The sequence below is a fragment of the Oncorhynchus mykiss genome, chromosome 5 (assembly GCF_057628025.1).
Source record: "Oncorhynchus mykiss isolate SJ-2025 chromosome 5, ASM5762802v1, whole genome shotgun sequence".
Lineage (NCBI taxonomy): Eukaryota > Metazoa > Chordata > Actinopteri > Salmoniformes > Salmonidae > Oncorhynchus > Oncorhynchus mykiss.
Genome location: NC_143026.1, coordinates 21,660,629 through 21,682,891, shown reverse-complemented (window position 1 = coordinate 21,682,891; position 22,263 = coordinate 21,660,629). Strand labels below are relative to the sequence as shown.

At 46.5% G+C, this 22,263-nt stretch overlaps 1 protein-coding gene across 4 annotated transcripts in view; it reads left to right on the top strand.

The window, feature by feature from the left end:
- The window catches only part of myo18b (myosin XVIIIB), a 61,483-nt gene that overhangs the window by 22,878 nt on the left and 16,342 nt on the right, over positions 1-22,263 (top strand). For all 4 annotated transcript variants that reach the window (XM_090234165.1, XM_090234164.1, XM_090234163.1 and 1 more), the window contains 15 exons: positions 1,576-1,723; positions 3,007-3,190; positions 4,032-4,188; positions 4,361-4,536; positions 4,886-5,014; positions 10,280-10,423; positions 10,628-10,717; positions 11,463-11,582; positions 13,268-13,391; positions 13,751-13,875; positions 15,793-15,947; positions 16,055-16,178; positions 16,321-16,521; positions 17,493-17,603; positions 21,149-21,253. In XM_090234165.1, coding sequence (XP_090090291.1) covers positions 1,576-1,723; positions 3,007-3,190; positions 4,032-4,188; positions 4,361-4,536; positions 4,886-5,014; positions 10,280-10,423; positions 10,628-10,717; positions 11,463-11,582; positions 13,268-13,391; positions 13,751-13,875; positions 15,793-15,947; positions 16,055-16,178; positions 16,321-16,521; positions 17,493-17,603; positions 21,149-21,253 — 2,093 coding nt within the window. The remainder of the gene's footprint in view (positions 1-1,575; positions 1,724-3,006; positions 3,191-4,031; positions 4,189-4,360; positions 4,537-4,885; positions 5,015-10,279; positions 10,424-10,627; positions 10,718-11,462; positions 11,583-13,267; positions 13,392-13,750; positions 13,876-15,792; positions 15,948-16,054; positions 16,179-16,320; positions 16,522-17,492; positions 17,604-21,148; positions 21,254-22,263) is intronic.

Below are 22,263 nucleotides of genomic sequence, written 5' to 3'. Positions count from 1 at the left end.
GTGGAGAGAGTGGAGAGTGGAGAGAGTGGAGATTGGAGAGAATGAAGAGAGTGGAGATGGGGAGAGTGGAGAGTGGAGATTGGAGAGAGGGGAGAGTGGGGAGAGTGCAGAGTGGGGAGAGTGGAGAGTGGGGAGAGTGGAGAGAATGGAGCGTGGAGAGAGTGGAGAGAGTGGGGAGTGTGGAGAGAGTGGAGAGTGGAGAGTGGGGAGATTGGGGAGACTGGAGATAATGGAGGGTGGAGAGAGTGGAGAGTGGGGAGAGTGGAGAGAGTGGGGAGAGTGGAGAGAGGGGAGAGTGGAGAGAATGGAGAGTGGAGAGAGGGGAGAGTGGAGTGAGTAGAGAGAGTGGAGAGTGGGGAGAGTGGAGAGTGGGGAGAGTGGAGAGTGGGGAGAGAGTGGAGAGAGTGGAGAGTGGAGAGTGGGAGAGTGGAGAGTGGAGAGTGGGGAGAGTGGGGAGACTGGAGAGAGTGGAGATTGGAGAGAGGGGAGAGTGGGGAGAGTGGAGAGTGGGGAGAGTGGAGAGTGGGGAGAGATTGGCGAGAATATAGAGTGGGGAGAGTGGAGAGTGGAGAGAGTGGAGAGAGTGGAGAGTGGAGAGTGGAGAGAGGGGAGAGTGGAGAGAGTGGAGAGTGGAGAGTGGAGAGAATGGAGCGAGTGGAGATGGGGAGACTGGAGAGAGTGGAGAGTGGAGATTGGAGAGTGGAGAGTGGAGATTGGAGAGTGGGGAGAGTGGAGAGAGGGGAGAGTGGGGAGAGTGGAGAGTGGAGAGAGATTGGAGAGAATATAGAGTGGGGAGAGTGGAGAGAGGGTAGAGTGGAGAGAGTGGAGAGAGGGGAGAGTGGAGAGTGGGGAGAGATTGGTGAGAATATAGAGTGGGGAGAGGGGAGAGTGGAGAGAGGAGAGAGTGGAGAGTGGAGAGTGGAGAGAGGGGAGAGTGGAGAGAGTGGAGAGTGGAGAGAATGGAGAGAGTGGAGATGGGGAGACTGGAGAGAGGGGAGAGTGGAGAGTGGAGAGAGATTGGAGAGAATATAGAGTGGGGAGAGTGGAGAGAGTGGAGAGAGTGGAGAGAGGGGAGAGTGGAGAGAGTGGAGAGAGGGGAGAGGGGAGAGTGGGGAGTGGGGAGAGTGGGGATAGTGGAGAGTGGAGAGAGTGGAGAGAGGAGAGAGTGGAGAGTGGGGATAGTGGATAGAATGGAGAGTGGAGAGTGGGGAGAGTGGACAGAATGGAGAGAGAGATAAGGACATTTAAAAAGTGAGTCTAATGTTTCCTGTTCATTTTTATTGCTTATTTCACTTTTGATTATTATCTGTTTCACTTGCTTTGGCAATATAATCATGCCAGTAAAGCCCTTAGGGAGGGTAGGTGGGCAGGAGGAAGAGAGAGAAAGAGAGAAGTGGGGGTGTCTGTGTTCGTTTGTTGCTGTGTGAGTGTGTGTAAGAGTTTGGGCGAGAGTGTGTATGTCAGTGTCTTGTCAGTTTCAGTGACACAGAAGATATAGTGTCAGCAGTGGACATGTGATTCTGTTGTAAGGTGGCATTGAAGTTCAGTTCTAAACTCTGGTTTGTCTGTCCTCAGTGCGTAAGTGTGAACAGCCCCTGCAGTGTGAGGTGAGCCACCTGATGGGTTCTGACCCGGTCAGATATGACCTGACGGGATGGTTCAGCCTGGTGCAGAACAACCCTTCTGCTCTCAACGCCATCTCACTGCTGCAGAATTCCTCTGTGTAAGTGTTGCCGAATCTCAGATCCACCCTTCGCCCTAATTACTAACCATGTTACCATATTGCTTTTATCCATTTAACTATTTCAGATCTATAAGATGTTTAAAATATGTACATGTGCGTTTATTGAAATTATATCCAATACAATTTTTTGGAATGAATTAAATGTTGGCTTCAGCCTTTCCTTCTGTCTCTCGCTCTTTCTCTCTCTCCCTCTCTTTTTCTCGCTCCCTCTCTTTCTCTTTCTTTCTCTCTTTCCCCCTCTCCCTCTTTCTCTCTCTCCCTCTCTTTTTCTCGCTCCCTCTCTTTCTCTTTCTTTCTCTCTTTCCCCCTCCCCCTCTTTCTCTCTCTCCCTCTATTTACCCCTCTACCTCTCTCTCCCCCTCTCCCTCTCTTTCTCTCTCTCCCTCTCTTTCTCTCTCTCCCTCTCTTTCTCTCACTCCCTTTCTTTCCCCTCTCTCTCACTTTCTCTCTCTCACTCTCGTTCTCCCTTTCTTTCCCTCTCTTTCTCTCTCTCCCTCTCTTTCTCTTTCCCCCTCTCCTTCTGTTTCTCTTTCCCCCTCTCCCTCGTTCTCTCTCTCTCTCTTTCTCTCTCTCCCTCTCTTTCTCCCTTTCTTTCCCTCTCTTTCTCTCTCTCCCTCTCTTTCTCTTTCCCCCTCTCCTTCTGTTTCTCTTTCCCCCTCTCCCTCGTTCTCTCTCTCCCGCTTTCTCTCTCTCTCTCTTTCTCCATCTCTTTACCCCTCTACCTCTCTCCCCCTCTCCCTCTCTTTCTCTCTCTCCCTCTCTTTCTCTCACTCCCTTTCTTTCCCCCTCTCTCTCTTTCTCTCTCTCCCTCTCTTTCTCTCTCCCTCTGTTTCTCTTTCCCCCTCTCCCTCTCTTTCTCTCTCTCCCTCTTTCTCTCTCTCCCTCTTTTTCTCTCTCTCCCTCTTTCTCCCTCTTTACCCCTTTACCTCTCTCTCCCCTCTCTTTCTCTCTCTCCCCCTCTCCCTCTGTTTCTCCCTCTCCCTTCTCCCTCTCTTTCCCCCTCTCCCTTTCTCTCTCTCCCTCCCTCTCTTTCCCCCTCTCCCTTTCTCTCTCTCCCTCTCTTTCCCCCTCTCCTTCTCTTTTTCTTTCTCTCTCTCCCTCTCTTTTTCTCTCTCACTCACTCTCTTTCTCTCTCTCCCTCTCTTTTTCTCTCACTTTCTTTCTCTCGCTCCCTCTTTTTCTCTCTCTCCCTCCCTCTCTTTCTCCCTCTCTTTACCCCTCTCTTTACCCCTCTACCTCTTTTTCTCTCTCTCCATTTCCAGTGGGGTAGTGAAGGCGTTATTCGGCCCCCGTGCCTCTGTGCCCCCTCTGTGTCGTGGTTTGGGAGGGGTGGAGGGGGGCAGCCAGCGTTCGCTACAGAGGAGTGGCACCGTCAGAAAGACCTTCAGCGGAGGAATGGCCGCCATACGCCGACACTCCCACTGTATATCAGTTAAACTACAGGCCGTAAGTCCCCTAATACACACTCCCACTGTATATCAGTCAAACTACAGGCCGTAAAAACCCTAATACACACTCCCACTGTATATCAGTCAAACTACAGGCCGTAAAAACCCTAAAACACACTCCCACTGTATATCAGTCAAACTACAGGCCATAAGTACCCTAATACACACTCCCACTTTATAATCAGTCAAACCTCAGGCAGTGAGTACCCTAATACACACTCCCACTGTATATCAGTGAAACTACAGGCCGTAAGTACCCTAATACACACTCCCACTGTATATCAGTCAAACTACAGGCCGTAAGTACCCTAATACACACTCCCACGTTATAATCAGTCAAACTTCAGGCCATAAGTAACCTAAAACACACTCCCACTTTATAATCAGTCAAACGTCAGGCCATAAGTAACCTAAAACACACTCCCACTTTATAATCAGTCAAACGTCAGGCCATAAGTAACCTAAAACACACTCCCACTTTATAATCAGTCAAACGTCAGGCCATAAGTAACCTAAAACACACTCCCACTGTATATCAGTCAAACTTCAGGCCATAAGTACCCTAATACACACTCCCACTGTATATCAGTGAAACTACAGGCCGTAAGTACCCTAATACACACTCCCACTGTATATCAGTCAAACTACAGGCCGTAAGTACCCTAATACACACTCCCACTGTATATCAGTCAAACTACAGGCCGTAAGTACCCTAATACACACTCCCACTTTATAATCAGTCAAACTTCAGGCCATAAGTACCCTAAAACACACTCCCACTGTATATCAGTCAAACTACAGGCCATAACTACCCTAATACACGCCACCCCCCTTTCCAGGATGCTCTATTGAATCTGATTCGTCGAGCCAGGCCAGTGTTCCTGCAGTGTGTGGGTGCTAAGACAGACAGCAGTGGTGGAGGATTCGACGTCCCTGCTCTCAGGATCCAGCTACACTCTACACACATCCTCCCCGCCCTGCAGCTCTATCGCACAGGTTAGTGTTAGCCTAGAATTAGCCCTCAGATAGATGTGCACAGTGCAGTTTAGCAGAGCGTTAGCCATTCTGTACAGGTTATATAGTTGATCATTTGGGAATTTTGGTGGCATCATAGTGCTCACCTGTATAGCTATGGCTGACCACCTTATTCCATCTCTCTCTCTCTCAGGTTATCCGGAACATATGACTCTGAGTGACTTCAGGTGTCGTTTCCAGGCTCTGTCTCCTCCGGTCATGAAACGCTATGGTTCAGTCTTCATCACCCCAGACGAGAGGAAGGCAGTGGAGGAGCTGCTGGTAGAACTGGATCTGAACAAGAAGAGTACCGTACTAGGAGCCGGCAGGGTGAGAGAGAGAGAGAGAGAGAGAGGCTTCTGACTAGGAGTACTGAGCTCCTTAATGTTAGTCTCTGACACACCCTGTCTCTGTAGATTAGTTACATTGACTGTGGTAACTTTCCCTCCCTCTCTCTCTCTCTCTCTGTCTCTCTCTCTCTCTCTCTCTCTGTTTCTCTCCCTCCCTACCTCCCCCTTCTCTCTCTCTCTCTCTCCACTCTCTCTCTCCACTCTCTCTCTCTCTCTCTCTCTCTCTCTCTCTCACACTCCCTCTCTGTTTCTCTCCCTCCCTACCTCCCCCTTCTCTCTCTCTCCACTCTCTTTCTGTCTCCCCTTCTTTCTACCCGTCCTCCCACCAGGTGTTTATGAAGCGAGGTGTGTTAAAGTACCTGGACCAGCAGAGAGACAAGCTGGTCAGTGTCTGGCTGGTTCACCTACAGGCTGCCTGTATGGGACACCTGGCTAGACAACAACACCGCAAAATGAAGGCGAGTTTGACCCCTGGCCCAGAATCATTAGCCTAGGTGCAACATGTCTGTCAGGTGTACTGTGCTAGGTTAGGTAGGTGCAGTTGTAACGTGTGTGTGTGTGTGTGTGTGTGTGTGCGTGCGTGTGTCCGTCCGTCTGTCCGTTAGATATTACTGTACTGTTGGAGCTAGGAACACAAGCATTTCACAACACCTGCAATAACATCTGCTAAATATGTGCCATATTTATAGACACTGAATTGATCTGAGAGTCACAGGGTTGTGATGGAGCTCATATAATTAAAGATGGACTTTATGATAACTCTGACTTGTGTGTGGTTTGCTCTCATGATTTGGTAAATACAGGAAATTTCCACGACACTAGTGATTCCATGTCTATGTATATACTGTAGGGAAGCAGCCTCTAAAGTGCAGGGTTGAGTAACCGGGTGGGAGCCTGCTAGTCATGGCTATTTAGCAGTCTGATGGCCTTGAGATAGAAGCTGTTTTTCAGTGTCTCGTTCTCAGCATTAATGCATCTGTACTGACATCACCTTCTGGATGGTAGTGGGGTGAACAGGCAGTGGCTGGGGTGGTTGATGTCCTTGATGATCTTTTTGGCCTTCCTGTTACATCGGGTGCTGTAGGTGTCCTGGAGGGCAGGCAGTGTGCCTCTGGTGATGCGTTGGGCAGACAGCTCCACCCTCTGGAGATCCCTGTGGTTGTGAGCAGTGCAGTTGACGTGCATCTCTCAATTGTGCATCTGTAACAGTTTGTGAGGGCCAAGCCAAATTTCTTCAGCCTCCTGAGGTTGAAGAGACGCCGTTGCACCTTCTTCCCCACACTGTCTGTGTGAGTGGACCTTTTCAGTTTGTCGGTGATGTGTACACCGAGGAACTTTAAGCTTTTCAGCTACTTCACTGCTGTCCCGTCGATGTGGATATGGGAGTGCTCCCTCTGCTGTTCCCTGAAGTCCATGATCAGCTCCTTCGTTTTGTTGAGGGAGAGGTTATTTTCCTGCCACCACTCTGCCAGGGCCCTCACCTCCTCCCTATAGGCTGTCTCGTCATTGTTGGTAATCAGGCCTACAACTGTTGTGTCCTTTGCAAACTTGATGATTGAGTTGGAAGCATGCGTGGCCACAGAGTCATGGGTGAACAGGGAGTAAAGGAGGGTGCTGAGCACGCTCCCTTGTGGGGCCCCTGTGTTGAGGATCAGCAAAGTGGGAGTGTTGTTTCCTACCTTCACCACCATGGGGCGGCCCGTCAGGAAGTCCAGGACCCAGTTGCACAGGGCGGTGTTCAGACCCATGGCCCCGAGCTTAATGATGAGCTTGGAGGGTACCATGGTGTTGAAGGCTGAGCTATAGTCAATGAACAGCATTGTTACATAGGTATTCCTCTTATCCATATGGGATAGGGAAGTGCGATGACATTGTCTGTGGATCTATTGGGGCAGTATGCAAATTGAAGTGTGTCTAGAATGACAGGTAATGTAGAGGTAATATGATCCTTGACTAGTCTCTCAAAGCACTTCATGGATGCTTATAAGAAATCACGAGCTACCCAGTGACACGAGCCTACCAGACAAGCTAAATGCCTTTTATGCTCACTTCGAGGCAAGCAACACTGAAACATACATGAGACACCAGCTATTCTGGACGACTGTGGGATAACGCTCTCAGTAGCTGATGTGAACAAAACCTTTAACCTTTCTGATCTCCCCATCCCGGATCCGGGATCGTGAATACAGACTCAAGCTCATTACCATAACGCAACGTTAACTATTCATGAAAATCGCAAATGAAATGAAATAAATATGCTAGCTCTCAAGCTTAGCCTTTTGTTAACAACACTGTCATCTCAGATTTTCAAAATATGCTTCTCAACCATTGCAAAACAAGCATTTGTGTAACAGTATTGATGGCTAACGTAGCATTTAGCGTAGCATTCAGCTGGCAACATTTACACAAAAAAACAGAAAAGCATTCAAATAAAATCATTTACCTTTGAAGAACTTCAGATGTTTTCAATGAGGAGACTCTCAGATAGCAAATGTTCAGTTTTTCCTGAAAGATTATTTGTTTAGGACAAATCGCTCCGTTTTCTGCATCACGTTTAGCTATGAAAAAACCCCTGTATCCAGGATTGTGTAAATCTATCAGCAAGCTCATTAGCATAACACAACGTTAATTATTCATGAAAATCGCAAATGAAATGAAATAAATATGCCATCTCTCAAGCTTAGCCTTTTGTAAACAACACTGTCATCTCAGATTTTCAAAATATGCTTCTCAACCATAGGAAAACAATAATTTGTGTAAAAGTAGCTAGCTAGCGTTAGCATTTAGCGTTAGCATTTAGCGTTAGCATTTAGCGTTAGCATTTAGCGTTAGCATCCAGCACGCAACATTTCAACAAAAACATAAAAGCCTTCAAATAAAATCATTTACCTTTGAAGAACTTCAGATGTTTTCAATGAGGAGACTCAGTTAGATAGCAGATGCTCAGTTTTTCCAAAAAGATTCTTTGTGTATTAGAAATAGCTCCGTTTTGTACATCACATTTGTTTACCAAAAAAAAACGAAAATTCAGTCCTCAAAACGCGAACTTTTTTCCAAATTAACTCCATAATATCGACTGAAAACATGGCAAACGTTGTTTAGAATCAATCCTCAAGGTGTTTTTCACATATCTCTTCGATGATATATCGTTCGTGGAAGTGTGCTTTCTCTCCTGAATCCCAGGAGAAAATGCCCGCACCTGAAGATTACGCACAAATTTAGACAAAGGACACCGGGCGGACCCCTTGAAGATGTAGTCTCTTATGGCCAATCTTCCAATGATATGCCTACAAATACGTCACAATGCTGCCGAAATCTTGGGGAAACGGCAGAAGGTCTAAGCTTATTCCTGTCGCATTCACAGCCATATAAGGAGACATTAGAAAACAGAGCTTCAGAAATTCTGCTCATTTCCTGTTTAACGGATCATCTTGGTTTCGCCTGTAGAATGAGTTCTGGGGCACTTACAGACAAAATCTTTGCAGATTCTGAAACTTCAGAGTGTTTTCTTTCCAAAACCAAAAGTTTTCAAAACTTTCCAAAAATATGCATAGTCGAGCATCTTTTCGTGACAAAATATCGCGCTTAAAACGGGAACGTTTTTTATCCAAAAATGAAATAGCGCCCCTAGAGATGCAACTGGTTAATCAGGTCAACATTCACAAAGCCGCTGGGCCAGACAGATTACCCGGACGTGTACTCAAAGCATGCACGGACCAAATGTCCAGTGTCTTCACTGACACTTTCAACCTCTCCCTGACCAAGTCTGTAATACCTACATGTTTCAAGCAGACCACCATAGTCCCTGTGCCCAAGGAAGCGAAGGTAACCTGCCTTAATGATTACCGCCCTGACATACTTTAAAAGGCTGGTCATGGCTCACATCAACAGCATCCTCCCGGACACTCTAGAACCACTCCAATTCACATACCGCCCAAACAGATCCACAGATGATGCAATCTCAATCGCACTCCACACTGCCCTTTCTCACCTGGACAAAAGGAACACCTATGTGAGAATGCAGTTCATTGACTACAGCTCAGCGTTCAACACCATAGTGCCCACAAAGCTCACCACTAAGCTAAGGACTCTGGGACTAAACACCTCCCTCTGCAACAGGATCCTGGACTTCCTGACAGGCCGACCCCAGGTGATAAGGGTTGGCAATTACACGTCTGTCACGCTGATCCTTAACACTGAGGCCCCTCAGGGGTGTGTACTTAGTCCCCTCCTGTATTCCCTGTTCACCCACGACTGCATGGCCAGGCATGACTCCAACACCATCATTAAGCTTGCTGACGACACAACAGTGGTAGGTCTGATCACCGCGAGATAGCTATAGGGAGGAGATCAGAGAACTGGCAGTGTGGTGCCAGGACAATAACCTCTCCCTCAATGTGAACAAGACAAAGGAGCTGATTGTGGACTACAGGAAAAGGCGGGCCGAACAGGTCCCCATTAACATCGACAGGGCTGTAGTGGAGCGGGTCGAGAGTTTCAAATTCCTTGGTGTCCACATCGCCAACGAACTATTATGGTCCAAACATACCATGCCAGTTATGAAGAGGGCACGACAATGTATTTTCCCCTTCAGGAGAGTGAAAAGATTTGGCAAGATCTAGCATCCTGACCTGTTGCATCACCGCCTGGTATGTCATCTGCTCGGCATCTGACCGTAAGGCGCTACAGAAGGTAGTGTGAACGGCCTGGTACGTCACTGGGACCAAGCTTCCTGCCATCCAGGACCTATATAATAGGAGGTGTCAGAGGGAAGCCCATAAAATTGTCAGAGACTCCAGTCAACCAATTTATAGACTGTTTTCTCTGCTACTGCACAGCAAGCGGTACTGGAGCGCTAAGTCTAGGACTCAACAGCTTCTACCCCCAAGCCATAAGACTAGTGAACAATTCATAAATTGGCCATTGGACAATTTACATTGACCCCCCCCCCCTTTGTACACTGCTGCTACTCGCTGTTTGTTTGTTAGCTATGCATAGTCACTTCGCCCCCACCTACATGTACAGCTTACCTCAACTAGCCTGTACCCCTGCACACTGACTCGGTACCAGTGCCCCCTGTATATATCCTCATTATTCTTATTCTTATTGTGTTACTTTTATTATTACTTTTTATTTTACTGCAACTGCAATGTTGGTTAAGGGCTTGTAAGTAAGCATTTCACGTCTACACTTGTATTCTGCGCATGTGACAAATAAAGTTTGATTTGATGATGACAGAAGTGAGTGCTATGGGGCGATAGTCATTTAGTTCAGTTACCTTAGCTTTCTTGGGTACAGGAACAATGATGGACATCTTGAAGCAAGTGGGGACAGCAGACTGGGATATGAATATGTCTGTAAACACTCCAGCCAGCTGGTCTGCGCATGCTCTGCAGACGCAGCTAGGGATGCCGTCTGGACCGTCTGGGTTAACACGTTTAAATGTCTTACTCACGTCAGCCAAGGAGAACAAGTGCCAACAGTCCTTGGTAGCGGCCCGCGTCGGTGGCACTTTGTTATTCTCAAAGTGGGCGAAGACGGTGTTTAGCTTGTCTGGGAGCAAGACGTCGGTGACTGTGACGTGGCTTGTTTTCCTTTTGTAGTCCGTGATTGTCTGTAGACCCTGCCACATATGTCTCATGCCTGAGCCGTTGAATTGTGACTCCACGTTGTCTCTGTACTGACGATAACACTTGTGTGTATCTCTGTGTGTCCCCATACAGGTGCAGCAGATGGCAGTGAGGTGTGTCCAGAGTAACATCCGTACTCTGAGAGGCGTGGCCAAGTGGAGCTGGTGGAAACTGCTGTGTAGAGTACGCCCCCTACTGGATGTTAACATGGATGACCAGAGACTTAGAGCAAAGGAGGTAGGAATTGATTCAGAGACTACTCGGTGATACAGAGCAAAAAAAGTATGTTGATTCAGAGACTACCCATGATTCAGAGCCAAACCGTAACCACTTGATCCAAGGCCTTTTGAATCAACTCAAAGCCAAATAGATATAAGAGCTAAGCTGTTATCACTGGAGATTTGGTATGTTGTTTAACAAAATACTCTTATGATTTCCCAGGATGAGATCACGGCTCTGAGACGACGTCTGGAGAAGTCAGAGAGAGAGAGGAACGAGCTGAGACAGACCACTGACATCCTGGAGACCAAGGTGGGTATAGTTTAGGAAGCCTGTAAAGTGTAAAGTTTGAGGGGCTGTAAAGTGTAAAGTTTGAGGGGCTGTAAAGTGTAAAGTTTGAGGGACTGTAAAATTTGAGGGCTGTAAAGTGTAAAGTTTGAGGGCTGTAAAGTGTAAAGTTTGAGGGGCTGTAAAGTGTAACGTTTGAGGGGCTGTAAAGTGTAACGTTTGAGGGGCTGTAAAGTGTAAAGTTTAAGGGGCTGTAAAGTTTGAGGGGCTGTAAAGTGTAACGTTTGAGGGGCTGTAAAGTGTAAAGTTTGAGGGGCTGTAAAGTTTGAGGGGCTGTAAAGTGTAAAGATTTGAGGGGCTGTAAAGTGTAAAGTGTGAGGGACTGTAAAGTTTGAGGGGCTGTAAAGTGTAACGTTTGAGGGGCTGTAAAGTGTAAAGTTTGAGGGGATGTAAAGTGTAAAGTTTGAGGGGCTGTAAAGTGTAAAGTTTGAGGGGCTGTAAAGTGTAAAGTTTGAGGGGCTGTAAAGTTTGAGGGGCTGTAAAGTGTAACGTTTGATTTAGGGATAGTAATATGTCAAGTTTGGGAGGCCTGTCAAGTGTAAAGTTTGGGAGGCCTGTCAAGTGTAAAGTTTGGGAGGCCTGTCAAGTGTACAGTTTGGGAGGCCTAGCCAAGTGTAAAGTTTGAGGAGCACTAAAGTGATAGGCTGGGTGGTCAAAGTGTAAAGTAAAGCTTTAGTTATGAATACAGGTGTGGGTGTGTTTTGTCTAGGTGACGGCGGTGTCGTCTGAACTAAGCGATGAGCGTTTCCGTGGTGAAGCTGTCAGCCAGGTGCTTGACATGGAGAGAGGAGAGAGACTACGACTCACCAGGGAAAACAAGGAACTACAGGTAGTATTACAACAGCACCCTAATAACTCTCCAGTACACAAGGAACTACAGGGAGTATTACAACAGCATCCTAATAACTCTCCAGTACACAAGGAACTACAGGGAGTATTACAACAGCACCCTAATAACTCTCCAGTACACAAGGAACTACAGGGAGTATTACAACAGTATCCTAATAACTCTTCAGTACACAAGGAACTACAGGGAGTATTACAACAGCACCCTAAAAACTCTCCAGTACACAAGGAACTACAGGGAGTATTACAACAGCACCCTAATAACTCTCCAGTACACAAGGAACTACAGGGAATATTACAACAGCACCCTAATAACTATCCAGTACACACGGAACTACAGGGAGTATTACAACAGCACCCTAATAACTCTCCAGTACACAAGGAGCTACAAGGAGCTACAACAGCACCCTAATAACTATCCAGTACACAAGGAACTACAGGGAATATTACAACAGCACCCTAATAACTCTCCAGTACACAAGGAACTACAGGGAGTATTACAACAGCATCCTAATAACTCTCCAGTACACAAGGAACTACAGGGAGTATTACAACAGCACCCTAATAACTCTCCAGTACACAAGGAACTACAGGGAGTATTACAACAGTATCCTAATAACTCTCCAGTACACAAGGAACTACAGGGAGTATTACAACAGCACCCTAATAACTCTCCAGTACACAAGGAACTACAGGGAGTATTACAACAGCACCCTAATAACTCTCCAGTACACAAGGAACTACAGGGAATATTACAACAGTATCCTAATAACTCTCCAGTACACAAGGAACTACAGGGAATATTACAACAGTGTAACAGTACAAATTTTAGACCGTCCCCTCGCCCATACCCGGGCGCGAACCAGGGACCTTCTGCACACATCAACAGTCACCCTCGAAGCATCGTTACCCATCGCTCCACAAAAGCCGCGGCCCTTGCAGAGCAAGGGGAACTACTACTTCAAGGTCTCAGAGCAAGTGACGTCACTGATTGAAACGCTATTTAGCGCCCACGCTAACTAAGCTAGCCGTTTCACATCCGTTACACTCACCCCCCTTTTGACCTTCCTCCTTTTTCCGCAGCAACCAGTAATCCGGGTCAACAGCATCAATGTAACAGTACAAATTTAGACCGTCCCCTCGCCCATACCCGGGCGCGAACCAGGGACCTTCTGCACACATCAACAGTCACCCTCGAAGCATCGTTACCCATCGCGCCACAAAAGCCGCGGCTCTTGCAGAGCAAGGGGAACTACTACTTCAAGGTCTCAGAGCAAGTGACGTCACTGATTGAAACGCTATTTAGCGCCCACGCTAACTAAGCTAGCCGTTTCACATCCGTTACAACAGCACCCTAATAACTATCCAGTACACAAGGAACTACAGGGAGTATTACAACAGCACCCTAATAACTCTCCAGTACACAAGGAACTACAGGGAGTATTACAACAGCACCCTAATAACTCTCCAGTACACACGGAACTACAGGGAGTATTACAACAGTATCCTAACAACTCTCCAGTACACACGGAACTACAGGGAGTATTACAACAGCACCCTAATAACTCTCCGGTACACAAGGACTAAAGGTGTTGTGTGCCTGGCCCCATACAATATAGTATTTTTCTCTCTTTCTTTTTCTCTCTTTTCTCTCCTTCCCTTTCTCAGGCTCGGCTGGGCCAGTGTAAGGTCACCATGGTGACGCTGGAGAAACAGTTGGAGGAGGAGAAACAGAAAGTCCAGAGCAAAGAGTCCCAGGCTGGGACAGGGACAAGCTGGGGAACTACTAGAGGTAACTAACTGCCTGTCATTTGGATTGATCAATAGGTGAAACTCACTCTCAGGTTTGACTGCACTGGATGTTACTAACTGTTGATCTGAGTTATACTGCCACCATGTGGCATCAGGGAAAATGCAGAATAAATGGCAGAATTACAGTTTTGACATTTATTCACACAGAACAGGCAGGGGGGGGGGGGGGGTGGATGGAGGTTGGGTAATGGCAGTTTAAGGTTTGGTTAAGGGGTTTGGATTACCGTTTTAGGAGGGAACAGGCGTGGGGAATCTGGGAGGATGGGGTGTGGTCTTAATTCTTCATGACTTTTCTCTACACACACACTGCCCCCCCCTGTTCCCCCCCCCCCCCTACAGAGAGTGAGATGGCACTACAGCTAGAGTGCTGCCAGACTGAGGTAGAGTATGTCAGGAGACGACTCAAACACACAGAGGAGAGACTGGAGGCAGAGAGACAGACACACCTAGAGCTGGACTCCAAGGTATATAGCACACACACACACACACACACACACACACACACACACACACACACATATACACATACAGTGCCTTGCGAAAGTATTTGGCCCCCTTGAACTTTGCGACCTTTTGCCACATTTCAGGCTTCAAACATAAAGATATAAAACTGTATTTTTTTGTGAAGAATCAACAACAAGTGGGACACAATCATGAAGTGGAACGACATTTATTGGATATTTCAAACTTTTTTAACAAATCAAAAACTGAAAAATTGGGCGTGCAAAATTATTCAGCCCCCTTAAGTTAATACTTTGTAGCGCCACCTTTTGCTGCGATTACAGCTGTAAGTCGCTTGGGGTATGTCTCTATCAGTTTTGCACATCGAGAGACTGACATTTTTTCCCATTCCTCCTTGCAAAACAGCTCAAGCTCAGTGAGGTTGGATGGAGAGCATTTGTGAACAACAGTTTTCAGTTCTTTCCACAGATTCTCGATTGGATTCAGGTCTGGACTTTGACTTGGCCATTCTAACACCTGGATATGTTTATTTTTGAACCATTCCATTGTAGATTTTGCTTTACATTGTCTTGTTGGAAGACAAATCTCCGTCCCAGTCTCAGGTCTTTTGCAGACTCCATCAGGTTTTCTTCCAGAATGGTCCTGTATTTGGCTCCATCCATCTTCCCATCAATTTTAACCATCTTCCCTGTCCCTGCTGAAGAAAAGCAGGCCCAAACCATGATGCTGCCACCACCATGTTTGACAGTGGGGATGGTGTGTTCAGCTGTGTTGCTTTTACGCCAAACATAACGTTTTGCATTGCTGCCAAAAAGTTCAATTTTGGTTTCATCTCACCAGGTCACCTTCTTCCACATGTTTGGTGTGTCTCCCAGGTGGCTTGTGGCAAACTTTAAACGACACTTTTTATGGATATCTTTAAGAAATGGCTTTCTTCTTGCCACTCTTCCATAAAGGCCAGATTTGTGCAATATACGACTGATTGTTGTCCTATGGACAGAGTCTCCCACCTCAGCTGTAGATCTCTGCAGTTCATCCAGAGTGATCACGGGCCTCTTGGCTGCATCTCTGATCAGTCTTCTCCTTGTATGAGCTGAAAGTTTAGAGGGACGGCCAGGTCTTGGTAGATTTGCAGTGGTCTGATACTCCTTCCATTTCAATATTATCGCTTGCACAGTGCTCCTTGGGATGTTTAAAGTTTGGGAAATCTTTTTGTATCCAAATCCGGCTTTAAACTTCTTCATAACAGTATCTCGGACCTGCCTGGTGTGTTCCTTGTTCTTCATGATGCTCTCTGCGCTTTTAACGGACCTCTGAGACTATCACAGTGCAGGTGCATTTATACGGAGACTTGATTACACACAGGTGGATTGTATTTATCATCCATCATTAGTCATTTAGGTCAACATTGGATCATTCAGAGATCCTCACTGAACTTCTGGAGAGAGTTTGCTGCACTGAAAGTAAAGGGGCTGAATAATTTTGCACGCCCAATTTTTCAGTTTTTGATTTGTTAAAAAAGTTTGAAATATCCAATAAATGTCGTTCCACTTCATGATTGTGTCCCACTTGTTGTTGATTCTTCACAAAAAAATACAGTTTTATATCTTTATGTTTGAAGCCTGAAATGTGGCAAAAGGTCGCAAAGTTCAAGGGGGCCGAATACTTTCGCAAGGCACTGTATACACAAACACACCCTCACACACACATATATAAAAACACACTCTCACACGCAGTCTTACACACTCACACACACATATACACAAACACACAAGAACACACTCACCCTCTCTCTCTCTCTCTCTCTCTCTCTCACACACACACACACACACACACACACACCACCACTTCTCAGCGTAGCTCACACACAGTCCAGGGTTGTCGTCTCTTGCTGAGTCTCTGTCTCCCCCCTGTGGTAGGTGGGCTCCCTACAGGCCCAGCTGGAGCAGTCTAAGAGGAGCGCCACAGAGTTGAAGCGTCAGGTTCGTCGTGTCACCTCTGACCTCCAGGACGCCCGTGTTCTCACTGACAGCCTACAGGGTCGCGCTCACGAGCTGGACCGCAAACAGAGGAGGTAGGTTTGTATTGGTGTGTGTGTGTAAGAAACTTAATTCAAACAAGGGTAAGTAGGGATTCCATATAATGGAGTATGTATGCGTTCCAATGCATGTGTTTTTACAGATTTGACAGTGAGTTGACCCAGGCCCTAGAAGAGGCTGACAAAGAGAGAGAACTGAAGGACAAAGCCATTCACGAGAGCACTGCACTGGGGGCAGAGATATACACTCTGAAACGCACTCTACAGGTACACTAAATACACATTTAGAGGTGGTTTCACAACCTTAAACAACAAACATTTGGTGAAAAGATACATCCGTTGTCTGTTCCCATGTGTGTCTGTTCCTGCGATTGTGTGTGTGTGTGTGTGTGTGTGTGTGTATTTGTAGGAGAGCCTGGCAGAAGTGGTTCGTGTGCAGCAGCAGAAGGAGGAGCTGTGTGCCCAGATCCGTGACCTCAGCGTGCCCTTTGACCTGGCCTCTGATTCGCTGCCGGACCTCAAGAAGCAGCTCCGCCTCCTGGAGACCCAGACCAATGAGAGAGGAGAGGAGATTACCAAGCTTACCGCCAAGATTCAGCAGGCACAGCAGGTATGCATGCCATGCACGCAAACACACACACACACACACACACACACACACACACACACACACACACATGGATTACAAGAAACTGTAACTCTTACTACTGACATAATTGAGTGATACTGTTTTTACACAGCAGCAGGTATGTATGCACACAACACACAGAGACACAGACATCTCTCTGCCTCTTACTATAACCTCTCTTCCTCTTTCTCCACCTCTTCCTCTTTCTCCACCTCTTCCTCTTTCGCCACCTCTCTTCCTCTTTCTCCATTTCTCTTCCTCTTCCCCCATCTCTTCCTCTACCTCTCTTCCTCTACCTCTCTTCCTCTTTCTCCACCTCTCTTCCCTTTCTCCATCTATCTTCCTCTTTCTCCACCTCTCTTCCTCTTTCTCCACCTCTCTTCCTCTTTCTCCACCTCTCTTCTTCTTCCTCTTTCTCCACCTCTCTTCCTCTTCCCCCTCTCTTCCTCTTTCTCCACCTCTCTTCCTCTTTCTCCACCTCTCTTCTTCTTCCTCTTTCTCCACCTCTCTTCCTCTTCCCCCCTCTCTTTCTCCACCTCTCTTCCTCTTCCCCCTCTCTTCCTCTTTCTCCATCTATCTTCCTCTTTCTCATCTCTCTTCCTCTTCCCCCCTCTCTTCCTCTTCCCCCCTCTCTTCCTTTCTTCACTTCTCTTCCTCTTTCTTCACCTCTCTTCCTCTTCCCCCCTCTCTTCCTTTCTTCACTTCTCTTCCTCTTTCTCATCTCTCTTCCTCTTCCCACCTCTCTTCCTCTTCCCCCTCTCTTCCTCTTTCTCCATCTATCTTCCTCTTTCTCATCTCTCTTCCTCTTCCCCCCTCTCTTCCTCTTCCCCCCTCTCTTCCTTTCTTCACTTCTCTTCCTCTTTCTTCACCTCTCTTCCTCTTCCCCCCTCTCTTCCTCCCTCTCCACCTCTTCCTCTTTCTCCACCTCTCTTCTTCAACCTATCTTCCTCTAGTTGCACCTGCGTTTTGAGATGGAGATGGAGAGAATGAAACAGATTCATCTTAAAGAGCTGGAGGATAAAGAGGAGGAGTTAGAGGACGTACACAAGTCTTCCCAGAGACGGGTAGGTGACAGCTACTGACCACAGAATGGGACCACTGCTTAGGTTAGAACAGTTACTGACTGTCAACTTATTATGAACAGTGGTGGAAAAAGTACCCAAATGTCATACTTGAGTACAATATACCCTAAAAAACGACCTAAGTAGTACATTAAAGTATTTTTTACTTAAGTACTGTACGGCCCTGATCTCACCACTATAGAGATGTTTTACGACAGCCAGGATTAGTATGAGGAGATCAATCATCTACATCAAGCATATATAAAACACCTGGTTCCTTTGTTTAACTGTTGAACATGGTTCCACTACGTCCTGTAAAACACCTGGTTCCACGACGTCCTGTAAAACACCTGGTTCCACTACGTCCTGTAAAACACCTGGTTCCACTACGTCCTGTAAAACACCTGGTTCCTTTGTTTAACTGTTGAACATGGTTCCACTACGTCCTGTAAAACACCTGGTTCCACGACGTCCTGTAAAACACCTGGTTCCTTTGTTTAACTGTTGAACATGGTTCCACTACGTCCTGTAAAACACCTGGTTCCACTACGTCCTGTAAAACACATGGTTCCACTACGTCCAGTAAAACACCTGGTTCCACTACGTCCTGTAAAACACCTGGTTCCTTTGTTTAACTGTTGAACATGGTTCCACTACGTCCTGTAAAACACCTGGTTCCACTACGTCCTGTAAAACACCTGGTTCCACTACATCCTGTAAAACACCTGGTTCCACGACGTCCTGTAAAACACCTGGTTCCACTACGTCCTGTAAAACACCTGGTTCCACTACGTCCTGTAAAACACCTGGTTCCACTACGTCCTGTAAAACACCTGGTTCCACTACGTCCTGTAAAACACCTGGTTCCTTTGTTTAACTGTTGAACATGGTTCCACTACGTCCTGTAAAACACCTGGTTCCACTACGTCCTGTAAAACACATGGTTCCACTACGTCCAGTAAAACACCTGGTTCCACGACGTCCTGTAAAACACCTGGTTCCACTACGTCCTGTAAAACACCTGGTTCCTTTGTTTAACTGTTGAACATGGTTCCACTACGTCCTGTAAAACACCTGGTTCCACTACGTCCTGTAAAACACATGGTTCCACTACCTCCTGTAAAACACCTGGTTCCACTACGTCCTGTAAAACACCTGGTTCCTTTGTTTAACTGTTGAACATGGTTCCACTACGTCCTGTAAAACACCTGGTTCCACTACGTCCTGTAAAACACATGGTTCCACTACGTCCAGTAAAACACCTGGTTCCACGACGTCCTGTAAAACACCTGGTTCCACTACGTCCTGTAAAACACCTGGTTCCTTTGTTTAACTGTTGAACATGGTTCCACTACGTCCAGTAAAACACCTGGTTCCACTACGTCCTGTAAAACACCTGGTTCCACTACGTCCTGTAAAACACCTGGTTCCACTACGTCCTGTAAAACACCTGGTTCCACTACGTCCTGTAAAACACATGGTTCCACTACGTCCAGTAAAACACCTGGCTCCTTTGTTTAACTGTTGAACATGGTTCCACTACGTCCTGTAAAACACCTGGTTCCACTACGTCCTGTAAAACACCTGGTTCCACGACGTCCTGTAAAACACCTGGTTCCTTTGTTTAACTGTTGAACATGGTTCCACTACGTCCTGTAAAACACCTGGTTCCACTACGTCCTGTAAAACACCTGGTTCCACTACGTCCTGTAAAACACATGGTTCCACTACGTCCAGTAAAACACCTGGTTCCACGACGTCCTGTAAAACACCTGGTTCCACTACGTCCTGTAAAACACCTGGTTCCACTACGTCCTGTAAAACACCTGGTTCCACTACGTCCTGTAAAACACCTGGTTCCACTACGTCCTGTAAAACACCTGGTTCCACTACGTCCTGTAAAACACCTGGTGCCTTTGTTTAACTGTTGAACATGGTTCCACTACGTCCTGTAAAACACCTGGTTCCACTACGTCCTGTAAAACACCTGGTTCCTTTGTTTAACTGTTGAACATGGTTCCACTACGTCCTGTAAAACACCTGGTTCCACTACGTCCTGTAAAACACATGGTTCCACTACCTCCTGTAAAACACCTGGTTCCACTACGTCCTGTAAAACACCTGGTTCCTTTGTTTAACTGTTGAACATGGTTCCACTACGTCCTGTAAAACACCTGGTTCCACTACGTCCTGTAAAACACATGGTTCCACTACCTCCTGTAAAACACCTGGTTCCACTACGTCCTGTAAAACACCTGGTGCCTTTGTTTAACTGTTGAACATGGTTCCACTACGTCCTGTAAAACACCTGGTTCCACTACGTCCTGTAAAACACATGGTTCCACTACGTCCTGTAAAACACCTGGTTCCACTACGTCCTGTAAAACACCTGGTTCCACTACGTCCTGTAAAACACCTGGTTCCTTTGTTTAACTGTTGAACATGGTTCCACTACGTCCTGTAAAACACCTGGTTCCACTACGTCCTGTAAAACACCTGGTTCCACTACGTCCTGTAAAACACCTGGTGCCTTTGTTTAACTGTTGAACATGGTTCCACTACGTCCTGTAAAACACCTGGTTCCACTACGTCCTGTAAAACACCTGGTTCCACTACGTCCTGTAAAACACCTGGTGCCTTTGTTTAACTGTTGAACATGGTTCCACTACGTCCTGTAAAACACCTGGTTCCACTACGTCCTGTAAAACACATGGTTCCACTACGTCCAGTAAAACACCTGGTTCCACGACGTCCTGTAAAACACCTGGTTCCACTACGTCCTGTAAAACACCTGGTTCCACTACGTCCTGTAAAACACCTGGTTCCACTACGTCCTGTAAAACACCTGGTTCCACTACGTCCTGTAAAACACCTGGTGCCTTTGTTTAACTGTTGAACATGGTTCCACTACGTCCTGTAAAACACCTGGTTCCACTACGTCCTGTAAAACACCTGGTTCCTTTGTTTAACTGTTGAACATGGTTCCACTACGTCCAGTAAAACACCTGGTTCCACTACGTCCTGTAAAACACCTGGTTCCACTACGTCCTGTAAAACACCTGGTTCCACTACGTCCTGTAAAACACCTGGTTCCACTACGTCCTGTAAAACACCTGGTTCCACTACGTCCTGTAAAACACATGGTTCCACTACGTCCTGTAAAACACCTGGTTCCACTACGTCCTGTAAAACACCTGGTTCCACTACGTCCTGTAAAACACCTGGTTCCACTACGTCCTGTAAAACACATGGTTCCACTACCTCCTGTAAAACACCTGGTTCCACTACGTCCTGTAAAACACATGGTTCCACTACGTCCTGTAAAACACATGGTTCCACTACGTCCTGTAAAACACCTGGTTCCACTACGTCCTGTAAAACACATGGTTCCACTACGTCCTGTAAAACACCTGGTTCCACTACGTCCTGTAAAACACATGGTTCCACTACCTCCTGTAAAACACATGGTTCCACTACGTCCTGTAAAACACCTGGTTCCTTTGCTTATTTGCTGAAATTGTAATACGTTTGTTTTTATTTCCTTGTAGCTGCGTCAGCTAGAGATGCAGCTGGAACAAGAGTATGAAGAGAAACAGATGGTTGTTCATGAGAAACACGACCTGGAGGGACTCATAGCTACACTTTGTGACCAGGTACACACAGACACATGCACAGATGCACGCACACACACACATGGTACATAATACACACACACATGTACGCACACACACAAACACGCAAACACAGTACATACACACACACATACATACACACAGAGCACATGCACGTAGACACACACACACATTGACGCATACACACACACACACACACACAATCACACACACACACACACACACAGATAGAGACACAGAGAGACACACACACTCACTGTTGCACAAAGTCAATCTCAAAGTGCTGTCGAATCAGGCTGGTCTTTCTATTGACGTGCCTCTCGGCCGCGAGTGTGTGTGTGCGTGTCTGTGTGTGTGTGCGTGTCTGTGTGTGTGTGAGCCTGTGTGTGTGTGAGTGTGTGTGTGTGTGTGTGTGTGTGTGTGTGTGTGTGTGTGTGTGTGTGTGTGTGTGTGTGTGTGTGTGTGTGTGTGTGTGCGCGCGCGCCTGTGTGTGTGTGTTCCAATCCAGGCAGTGGGGCAGTATAGATTTTTCCAGTGTAATGCTCTCAGGGAGATGAATTCAGCATGTCACTTCTACCAACAGGCAATACAAAGAAACCCAATATAGCAGGCAGCCTAAAGCTTCCACAACACCTCATCACTCTGTCACTGCAGGGAGATGTAGAGTCTGTTTCTGTCTCCCCATGTTCAATGCATCAGCCCCACTAACTCACTCACAGCAATCCATAAGTGGGTGTTTCTATAAACTAGCCACTAGTGAGGATTTTCTACACTGGACAACTTGTTTCAGCTGTTGATAAGTCATTGATAATAATTTGCCATTTTTGTTCATGTCATTACATTAAGATATAAGGGGGATCACAGCTATATTCAATACAATTCACTAGTTGATTTAAATCCTTTATCATAGTTGGTGTCTTGACGGATTTGTCCAAAATCGTGTAACAAAAAACATGAATTTTCGGAATCATATATTAAGCATGAATCAGTTAAATTATACATTGAACTTGAACTCTGTAAGAATCCTGGAT